At 46.7% G+C, this 11,441-nt stretch overlaps 1 protein-coding gene across 3 annotated transcripts in view; it reads left to right on the top strand.

Annotated features, from left to right (window-relative positions):
• Nucleotides 1-2,196: 2,196 nt before the first annotated feature.
• Nucleotides 2,197-11,441, top strand: part of RNF220 (ring finger protein 220) — a gene marked incomplete at its 5' end in the record, with an annotated part of 225,240 nt that continues 215,995 nt past the window's right edge. For 2 of the 3 annotated variants that reach the window (XM_082311490.1, XM_082311489.1), the window contains one exon: nt 2,206-2,830. In XM_082311490.1, coding sequence (XP_082167616.1) covers nt 2,206-2,830 — 625 coding nt within the window. Of the gene's footprint in view, nt 2,831-11,441 lie in introns of all 3 variants that reach the window. The other variant, XM_082311492.1, reaches the window with a different exon arrangement.

Genomic DNA, 11,441 nt, shown 5'->3' with positions numbered 1-11,441 from the left:
TGTAATGAAGTTTGCAAACGAATAAACGGCCGTAGTGATTCACAGTATCCTACAGGAGTGTCAAGTGTTGCGGCCAGATTACTAATTTATGAAATACATTTAACGTAATGGGGTGATAGCACAAGTAAAAATAGAAAAGGAGGCAGAGGTGGTTGCTTTTTTTTTTTCCCTGGAAATCCGTGTTTTCCCGTGACTGCTCAGCTTCACTTCCATGTTAATGATTGTTTATTTCTGAGAACGGTGGCTTATTTGCATGCATCTCTTTAGACAGATAATCGTGTGTGTGTGTGTATATATATATATATATATATATATATATTTTTACCCGGTTGCATAAACCCCCGGCATCTCCAAATTTGCCAGTGGCTGCAGTTTCCTGACCTCCCGTTTTTGATCAGCCTGGCGTGAAGCAGCGGAGCGAGTGGACCCAGGACCGCAGCGCTGACCAGGATGCCCTTGGCATCCCTCGCTCTCCCTCTCCCCCTCGCTCTCCATGGCGAGAACTCGACGGGAAAGTTATTTAAAATTTGGAAGAGAGCAAATCCGTTAATGCGAGATACATAATCTGGTAATTTAGCAATGATGTCTGTAAGGATGGGTGCCAAATGAGGAAGCGGAGAGATGATGTCCACTCATCTTCACAATTAATAACAGTCAGCGGAGCGGCTGGGTACAGGATGGGAGAGAGGAAATGTTATCACTGAACTGCATTAAAGCCACAGACTGGATTTCATACACTTTGTTAACCTAGGCTCCCTCATTCATGGAGTACAAAAGGCACTCCATTAGGGAGACACTCTTTCACTAAGTTTTATTTGAGATGTTTGACCCTCTGGATTTAAGAGGCACAATTTGTAACAGCTTTTTATTATTATATGATTTTTCTGGCCCTTTGAGCTCCAGCGGCTAGTATATTGTTTCAAAGTTATAGTCCTTGTATTTTAAGCTGGGTTGTGGGGCCTGAATGGCAGGCGGCGGAAGCTTAAAAGAAAAGACACGAGATTGATTGGGGGAGAAAATAACAACACAAAAAGCCGGAGCGAACTGGGGGAGATACAGAAAGGAGCATTTTCCCTTCTTTCACCCTGGGAGGGGGTCGTGGCTGGCTGGGTGGCTGCAGCCAACCGAGGAGGCTCGGCAAGATGCAAGGCAGAAATTTTGTTAACATTTTCCTCTAAATGTTAATGGCACATCCAGGGCAGTTTACAAATCTACTTAAGAGTGAGTGCATTAGGAACTAAAATTACTGATCCATTCTCTCTTGTCCCCGACCCGAAAGGCAGACGCTTGCAGAGATCAGATGGCAGAAGCACCCATTATGATTTTAAATATTGTCGGAGACGCCAGGCATTTTACTGGGGAAGTCTCTTCTCCTTTGGCTAACAGGGACTGTGTGTGCACGCGTGGGTGTTTGTGTATTACACACACGCACCCGTACACAGTCACAGTCCCACATTCCAATGGGGGGTGTGTGTGTGTAGAGAGACAGAGATATATAGATATAGATATGATGGTATCAAGTACTGTGTTTGCAAGTACTTACTTACACACATATACTGGGAGAATGAGGGAAAATACATGTCTGTTAATGCATATCTTAGGCATCGTGTACAGTATAACCTTGTATGCTGGGTTCTTTGGGTAACTCTGTGCAATAGATATTTTTATGTCATTGCCACATGCCCCCTTCCCAGCAAATTAGTGGTGTGTGTATGTGTGGGCATTCTCAAGTTTATTGCAATTATATGTACGTGCCTCTTTGGCCATATAAAATTCCAGTTATAATTTGGAGTTACTATCTTAATTTTAGACCGAACCTTGTTTATTAGTAGGTTATTAAATCTGCGTGTTATTACGTTTGGTTTGCCTTTCATTCATCTGCACTGGATGATACCCTTTAACCTGGAGGGCCAGAGCTGATTCCACTAGTGTGTGAAGTTGTCTATTGATTTTCTTGAATGAGAACAGTGGCGCGTCGCCGGCCGGTGGGTTGTAACACATGTGGCCACCCTGCTGCTGGAGCATCCCAGGGAGATGAACGCAGAAACCTAACCGGTTGTGGTTTCTTTTCTTTTCTGTTTCCTTGCAGCATTCGGAGGGTGATGATGCTCCAGTAATTTTCCCCGCTCCAGTCCCAGGCATCGCTGTGCTTTCCTTCCAGGGAAGATCGTTCTGCTTGTGATCCTGTTGAGGAAAGAGACTCCGATGGACTTACACCGGGCAGCGTTCAAGATGGAGAACTCACCCTACCTCCCCAACCCGCTGGCCTCCCCAGCGCTGATGGTTCTCGCCTCCACCGCCGAAGCCAGCCGCGATGCTTCCATTCCCTGCCAGCAGCCGAGGCCTTTTGGGGTCCCTGTGTCAGCAGATAAGGACGTGCATATTCCCTTTACCAATGGCTCATATACTTTCGCCTCTATGTATCACCGGCAAGGTGGGGTGCCGGGAGCGTTTGCAAACCGTGACTTTCCTCCGTCCTTGCTTCACCTCCACCCCCAGTTTGCACCCCCCAACCTGGACTGCACCCCGATCAGCATGTTGAACCACAGCGGCGTTGGGGCTTTCCGCCCCTTTGCATCTACTGAAGACCGGGAGAGCTACCAGTCAGCCTTTACACCGGCCAAGCGCCTGAAAAACTGCCATGACACTGACTCACCCCATCTGCGCTTCTCGGACGCTGATGGGAAGGAGTACGAGTTTGGCACGCAGCTCCCCTCCAGCTCCCCCGGCTCCCTCAAAGTTGATGAGACGGGGAAGAAGATCTTTGCCGTTTCTGGCCTCATTTCTGACCGGGAGACCTCATCCAGTCCCGAAGACCGAAGTGACAGATGTAAGTACCTCCGTTGACTTGTTGGTTCTTCTTTAGTTGCGCCTTGTTGAGATCCTCAACAGGTGATTGTCCCGCAGTGCTGTGGTTCTTGCTGACGGCGGAGGAAAACCAGCCTTTCCTGCCTGCCAAGCTCAATCACGCAGTTATTGCCTCGTCTCTTCTAAATGCACATTGACAGATTTTAGGGTGAGGTGCTCTTGAAGGAAACTTGTCTTCCAGCACACGGCTGGAGAGACAATGTTGACCATGCAGAAAGCTGTCCATGCCCCAGCGGGAGGCTATAGGTGCTGGTACATATATGTGTGTAAACAGGGATGATATGTGTGCAAACAGGGATTCAGCTGCAGTGTGTAGCCAGAAACTTTCCCAGAGCTTGCAGCAAACACGTACCCCCTGCTTCTTCAGGTATTTCTTTCTGACCTTTTCTTCATGCACACCGTTCTTAGAGCAAATGCATCACCTTCAGGATTTGTGCCTCGGGTTAGGACAAAAGTGCCTTTTCCTCTGGTTAACTTATGAGTATTTCTGGCCACCGAGCTCCCTCTTCGAGACATAAACCCAAATGCGTTCTTACAATCCAATAAGCTGTTTCCTGACATACGCCGTGTGCTTTCTCTGAGTGTTTCCCCCCTTTGGTGCCCGTTGAAAGGCGATGTGCCCTTTTGCAGATCGGTGGTAGGACTGAAGGAAACCGGTCCGCATGTTCCTCACTGTCACTCCCTGCTCCCCCCTCACCTTGTCCCTTGCGGCGTTGCCTACGCAGAGGGGCAGAGCTGTCCTCCGGGAAGGGCAGGCTTCCAGGTTTGCTGAGCTGGGAGGTGACCCACGATGGGGAGTGGTCTGGGGCCAGCAGCGTGGTACCCTGACGAAGAGCGCTAACTTACGATGAGAGTTTTCCTGTAAGGCCAGACGTATAGACCAAGGAGCGAGCGGTTTGTTTTTCATGTGGGCTCCTTTGTTCTGTTGAATTTTCTTCCTAGAAAATAATTTTATTATTGTTGTTGTTATTATCACTATATTTTTTGCAAGGAAAACCTGCTGCCCCACTCCTTCCTCTCCCTTTCAGACGTGATTTTTTTCTTCTCCCCTTTATGATGCCGAGGAGAGTAATAGAGACATTGTGGCTCTCTCTCCCCTGTCGGCGCTGCTTCCTCAGGCTGTCTCCTTGAATTAGGCACTGTGCTAACTTACCGGCGCTAAAAGGCATCTGCCTAAACCCAGCGTACCTTTTCAATAAAAGTAATCATAAAATCAACCTGCCTTGTAAATCCATTGCTCTTTGGTTTTGAAATATGCTGCAAGTGTGTCTTTTATGTCGGCGTTTGCGAGGGCAGGACGATTCCCACTGAAGGCAGAAGCTGTGTATTCCTTGCACTACGAATGCGATCTCTTATCTGTCTCCCCCCTCTCCTTCTGATCCACCCCCGACAGTGCTACTTTTTGTGCCGTAAGCTCCTTTCCTTGTTCAGCATCTCCTCTCGCTCCTTTTGCGTCTGTAAGGGAAGCGGCTGTAGGTGGGAGCGTGTATGGATGTGCATGTGTGTAAGCCAGTAATATAATTATCCGGGGGGGAGGCAGGTGAGATGGCAAGGCTTAGAGACATCTTTGTCGATGCTCTTTCTCTTATCAATATCACCTGGCTGTGGAAATGAAGCTTGCTTGGAAGAATACTCCGGGAGATAGCGGCAGAGGAGTGGGTCCGCTGGCTAAATGAATTTAGAGCGCATCAGCTGCTATGGATCTTGCTAGCAAAATCCTGTCAGATACCCCATTTAAAGAAGTAAATCTGTTAAATGAATTAGACCACATGGAGCGCAGCTGTGGACAGACAGACACATCCACATCCACCGCCGTGCCTTGCCTCTGCCAACAGCGTGCACCCAACGTGGGTTCTGTCCTTCCCGGGAGCAGCCGGGGCTTGGCACAGGCGCGTGCAAGAGGCAGGCACGGTGACGCCCGGCTCCCCCGCCGCCAGTGCTGTGGCAAGGGACTTGCCGGCGAAAGGAAGCAGAATAAAAACTTTGCAGGCAGCTTTGAAAACTTGGGCAGAAGTGGAAGGTGTTTTGTTTGGTCGTTTTTCTTACCCATATTGTTAAATTTCTTTAAGATGCTTTGCTGCATGGTAGAGCAGAGCAAATGCAACATCCCTGATATTTCATCGACATTAAAATTCTTCTGTAACTACCAGGACAGTGTACACTAAATATGTCTGTTGGCTCTGTATCATATTCCCATCACATATAGATACTGCACCATGGAAACTTCTCTCCATTAACACAGCGAGTTTATTTGGTGTGTGCATACACACGTATGGGTGTGTTTGCTGGAGGCCGAGAGAGCAAGCGGTGGAGCTTTTTAGAGGATCCTAATGATCTTTGATGTTGACCATTAGAAAAGAAAAACTTCCGCAATGAGGAATTTGAGAGATCACAGTTTGCAGATATAATCGTGATCCTGTTTTGCACTGACATTTGCATGCGTCTATTTGGAGTTGCTATATAAATGCATACTTTGGGGGGTGGTTGTCTCTGAGAAGTTTTGTGGCGTCCTTGTGTAATTGTTATATATAACCCTTTGTAAAAACTGCCTACTTGTGCTCCTGATGGAGAATCCGTTGCAGGTAGGTGGCTGTAGATTCGAGGCAAAAATGTAATAAGGCTTTTCTACAACAGCAAGCAAAAATTGTAAAATGTTCTTAGATCAGCAACACCTTTACGTGTCTAACGGGTGCTTTTCAGATTTGCAGAGCTCAATCCTTTAGTTGTATTTCTCAGATTCCTGAAAGGGTTTGTGTTACATGGAAGGTGAATTACTGTGATTGCACTGCGTATTCTTCTGTACCACTGCACAAGAACCTTTTTTGAATAGCTCGTTAAAATGTTTGTTTTACCCCATAGCTTAAATGGTGATTTTCTAAGAAACTTGTTTTTTTTTAAAAAAAAAAAAAAAAAAAAAAAGGAATTCAATGCATTGAGTTGTAATTTTCCTGAAAAATAAGTTTACGCTTCAGATACTTTGCAGCAAAAGGAGAATCCAAAGTCAGGCATTTTCATCTCAAGGAGTGTTTGGAAGTTGCTCTATTCAGTCCTCTGCATCATGGGAGCAAAGTCTCATCCTCTTTTCACCAGTGGAGGAAATTTGCAGAATTCAGTAAAATTATTTGGGGTGTGTGCTGGTGTCACCCAAATTAGCACCTGGCCCTGTAAGATATGTATTTATGCAGCAGAGATTGCTTTGTCTTTTGGGTGAACCTTTCCTTACTTTAAAAAAAGCAGGCTGTTGCTTGCCAGCGGTACCCATACCTGCGCATCCCGGGAAGGGACAGTATCTCCTTTGGGTGCGTCCGGGCGGGATTATGCTCCTTGTTACTCAGCAAATTGGTCTGAGATGTCTGCGTTTGGCCAAGTTGTCTCTTGCTGTAAAATGCAGGTACTCAGGAGATCTGGAGCGATAGAGTGTACAGGGAGCACGTAGAAAAGCGGAGTCTTTCCAGGGAGAAGCAGACGTAACGTGTGCTGGATGGGCCCGTTCTCTTAGGTACTTACTGAGAAAAATAATGCCATTTGTTAGAGTTTAGGGGCTTCTTGTAAAGCATGTGTTAAAGACACCGGGAGACATATTTTATGGGTTTCCTTTAATAAGCGTACAATAGTTGAGATTCCTAGAACGAGTGGAAATAAATGGCATGTTCCTTTCTGCAAAAGAGATCTATAGCCCTGTTTTAAAATCAGGAAGAAAAAAAAAAAAAAATCCCTGGTTTTATTCTTTGCTTCTAATAAAATCTGTCCCAGTGGCCTTCTGTACCCAGTCACCATGGCATCGCTTTCCCACAAAGTGACAGGCAGAGGTCCATGCCAAAGCCGGGATCTCTTGGCAAAGAGCTGGCCCTTGTCAGACCAGACACCTCTGCCGTCCCTGCGAGGCCGCCCGCATCCCCCACCTCCCTGGTCCACAGAAGATGGTTTCCTGTTGCTGCTTGGTCTTCGTCGTCTGTTGTCTGTGACTTCTTGTGGAGCACAGCCTGATGTGTCAAGGTGACCTCCTGCATCCTGGCCACTGGCTCTTCTAGCCTCAGTTTCCCTGCTACTGCTGGTGGCTTTTGCCCAGCTCCTGGTGTGCTCTGAGGATGAGCGATTGAGTTGGTGAGCACACTGCAGTCCTCGCTCATCTCCTGGGGCTAGTGGGTAAAGTGGGGGTAGTTTTATTAACGTTATTTTGGTTATTATTTTTTATAATCATATTTAACCTTGGTTACCTGGACACAGTCTGTTTGTCCTGCAACTGGTTTCTCTCCTGCAAGAGAGTTTGTGCGTTGTGTTAGTGAGCTCTTTGTTCCACTTTAGGGTTTTAAAGAACATGTCTAGCATGGAGTTAGTTTTCCTTTTGAAACAACTGGTTCGTTATTGATCAAATGTAAGTCGCACTTCAGGTGATGAACATCAGGGCTATGATGACCACAGCTTGAATTCCTGAATAACGTAGTGCTTTGAAAATCAGGCCGAGGACTGTCTCTACAATCACCCACCCCATCAGACATGCGCGTGTTGGGCTTTGTGTTTGCAGGCTGGGACCTATGTAGAGATGTACATGTGTACATATGTGCACGTGCTAGAGGGGAAGAAGGTTTTTCTTGTTATATTTTGTGGCAGAACAATGGGTTGGAGGGGGAACGCACACGTACACGCGTGCGCACGTCCATTGCTCGCTCTCACAACTCTTCCTGCTGGGATGCACCACTTAGGAGGACGGTAAAATTTGGGGTCTAACGTGAAGTGATGCTTTGTTGCTAATAATAATCAGCCGTGGCCATGAGAAACTGCAAGCTTAACGTTGCTTCTGAAATGATGAAATAAATCAAGTGGAACGTTTGCTTTCCATCGCGCAGTGCCCTGCGTGATGTAGGAGTGAAGGAGCAACAGGGGATTTTCGGAAGGGGTGGGCAGGCAGATGGGCAGTAGCAGAGATGAGGGCCACGCGTCCATCCCTGTCTCACCACTAAAAACGCATCGTCCTCGTGGAGCTAGGTGCGCTACGTGGAAGGAGGTCTTGGGGTATGCAGCAATCACCTCCTTTTTCTGCTTTTCTGGCAACAACCTTCCTGCTCCCTCCGCAAACTGTTGCCGAGACTCCTTTCCATGCTGTTCGGCTTAATTGTCTTGTTGGGATAAAGAAATGTTTGAACAGTTAAAGTGGGGAAGGGCTGGATGGGAGCAGCCCCTGCCGGCTGCAGGGCCATCTGGCCTGCCTTGGATCTGCCGGTCTCCAGTTTATATTTCTCTTTCTGTTATTTGGGGCTATCTGGCGCACTCGGAATACCTAATCACCATGGTGAGAGGAGGGATGGGGCTGCCTCCCCCCCGCCGCCCCCTCCGGCCTCCCCTTCCCATCAATTGTCATGCAGAGCCCGGCCGGGCGGCTGTTCTGCTCGCAGCCCTCATTTGCTGTCCTCGCCCGGCTCTCGGCAGAAGGATGGCTTTTAATTGATCGTTTGAGGGGGAGGGCTGGGGCTGTTTTCTCCTCCAAAATGTTTCCCCGCGCAGCCGCTGCCATCCGGCCAGCTTTCATGTCGGCTCGGCCATGCCAGCGATGCCTGGTGCCCTTTCTCTTCCTTTTTGGACTCCCCGAGAGTTGGTGTCGGGGCTCGTAACCACCGTCCTCATTGCGCCGAGCAACGCCTAAATGTCATATTTATCCACCTCCTGCTGGAGAGACGGGCACGGGCACAGTAAATATATATCACCCCTCTTTTGCCCCGTGCGTCTGAATGCTGGCGTGAGTGTATTTATTGTGCAATTGCAGGGCAAACTCTCCATCTTGCTCGGTATTTCCCATCAAAACCACGGCCCCCAAACCACTGGCCAAACCCTGCTTTTCGAGAAGGATTTAATCACATTACATCTTCAGTCCCATCGATCAGACTCGACTGCTGTCACAAAACTACGGCAGGAGAAGTGAAGGCAGACTTGGTGGCCGCCGTGCTGGGTTGGGGACCGGGAATCCCGACCTTGGGCACGGCTCAGAGTCGCAGTCTCCCGATCCCTAACGGGGATACAGCGATACCTCCCTCATGGCGGCGTCTGCTGCTTTGATATCTCCTGACAGAAGACACTAGGCAAGGGCAAAGTATTAGTATTATTAATATAGTACAGTTAGTAGAATATTATGAACCATTATAAATCATTACCGCTAAACTACAGTTATTAAAGGAAATGACCAAAGTGCACTTTGCGAGCCAGGATCTCTGACAGTTAAAACATTGTTTTATTATTTTACCTGCTAACTTGCAAAATTCAAGAGTTAGCAACAGTTTCCTGGTTGATCAGTGGCGATTGCGTAAGGAATTGGGAGAAGGGGGGGGGGGAACGGGTGTACATTTCAGGAGGGAGAGAATAATAAGCATTGGTGCCTCTGTGATTTTTTTTTTTTTTTCCTCTTTCTTTGATAATTTGAAGATCTTGAAGGAAAGAGACATACTCAGGCATGGGCCTAATCCTGCTCTGTAGGAGTGAAAGTGTTCAAGGCAACAAGGTCTTAGTTTCTGGAATTGCCCTATGGAAAAAATAAAAGTGAAGGTGTTTGTGAATTGTTGCTAGTTGTTATTTGTTTGATATCATTTAAACAAGTCCCATTAAATGCTAGCAGCAGATTCATTTTTCCTTCTTTGTTTGCCTTCCAAGGGGTAGAAAACAGACATAATTATATTTTACATGAGACTGTAAGATTTCCTCTCATCTCCTTTTCTGGCTAATATCCGCAGCTATAAAATAAATTCCATTTGTGCATACATGGTGTTAGACTGAGGTAAATAACTGTCATCTAAAATCTGCCTAACCTTAATCTGCATCAAGAGCACTATAGAGAACTGTACCCATTTGTATAATATTAAGCTTTATTTTTATTATGGATTTCTAATGCAAATTCATAGTGGGGGCAACATTGTTTTCTTTTAATACCATATTCCAAGAAAAGCAGCCATTGAAAGCAAATTGTGACAATTTTTATCCCGCGGTTCATGTCACTGGTGGTGTTTGATCATGTCAGTTTGCTTGATGGTCTATGAATTTTTCACCTCTCTTCTTCAGGATGGAATAGCAGATTCGGGGACTTCTGAGGACATTTTTCAGCTATGCAAAGCAATTGAAATTCTTTGGGAATAATGGATTTCTATTTGGGAAATTTCATGTGGGATCAGATTCCTATACAGCGTACTCTGAAAAAGGGCATGTGTATTTTTTTGTAGATCTACACATGTAATCTGTATATGTGTCTTTCTCCCTTTTCATGCAACCTCGTTGTTTGCCTGCTTGGCTCTGCTGGCCTGAGCGATCCCCGTGTATATGAACTTGCAGGTTATAGATATTCGGGGCAAATTCATTGCCCTGAATTCAGTTTTCTTTACATCTTAGTGCTGAAGTATTTTCCTGTTGCTGCTACGGTATTTGTTGGCCATGCTGGCAGTCCTTCTCTGGGACCTAGGCCTCAAGTCAATGAAGGCTCCGGCTGAAGAAGGACTGTGGATTTCGGTACTATCTCTGTCTGCGCCCTTCTTCTTTGTCCCGTCTTTTTAAAACATGGATGGTGGTTCTGATAAGCCTGGTGTTCTTCTTTAGCCATCGCTTTCTCCTCTCCTTCAACCGTTCGCTGGCGTCTTGAATTGCAGCAGTACCCGGAGCAACAGAGGAGGGGGAAAAGCAATGTTGGGAAGGAGCGGGGCAAAGAGAGATTTATTGTCTTAAACATGGATAACATGGGGAGGGAGTCCTGGTGACAGTGAAACTGCTCTTTGAGTTCAGGTGTGGGACACTTTCATGGTATTTTTCCTCACTTGGGACAATGTTTCTAATCAGTATTGTTTTAAAACGTTCCTTTTTTGGTACCTTGAGGCTGAGATCTGCTTTCTCACCAAATTGCAGAGCAAGAATATGTTTTGTACTACTTCTTGTCAACACCGGGCTGTTCTGCAGTGGGAAAAGGAAGGCACAAAGTGTCTCTGGATACCCCAAAAAGGAAGAGCTGGAAACCGTGTCCTTGCTTTCCCCAAGCAGCACTGATTTTTAGTAACTGGCTCTCACCAGAGTAACAACATTAAGTTTTTAATTTGCAAAGACCCAAGAGTTTTTGCGTGGGAGGTTTTTGCTGGTATAGTCCTGCAGCCTTGCCTGTGCTTTGCACATCTGCGATGCTGCAGCCCCGAGCAGGGTGAGGGCGGCAGGACGCGTCCAGCTGCAGATGCTGGGCTCGCTGGCACGGCTGGTTTCCCGAGCGCGGGCTCGTTTCTTGGAAGGAAGGTGGAGTGCTTTGTGGCTTTTGTATGAAAACTAAAGCAGAAAGCACTGGGGTGTCAGTCAGCAGGCGAGCAGCATGCCACTGGTCTAAAGGCTCACCAAATGCAATAGATTTTGTAAACAGAGCAGAAAGTGAAACTCAGGGAACTGCCCTGACGGACCCATTTCTCTCTATTGAGATTTTCGGTACTTTGTTTCAAATTAAGATATTTTTAATTATAAAAGACTCAACCTTTTCATCTGATTATGATATTGTTTCCTTGCACTGGAAGAAACAACTTGCAAAGCCATTTAGTATGTGAAATTGTCTGTCCTGTAACATCCCT

The sequence above is a fragment of the Platalea leucorodia genome (genome assembly GCF_965183815.1).
Source record: "Platalea leucorodia genome assembly, chromosome: 5".
Classification (NCBI taxonomy): domain Eukaryota; kingdom Metazoa; phylum Chordata; class Aves; order Pelecaniformes; family Threskiornithidae; genus Platalea; species Platalea leucorodia.
Note: the sequence above shows the minus strand (reverse complement) of the source record. Positions and strands in the feature narration are given on the sequence as shown.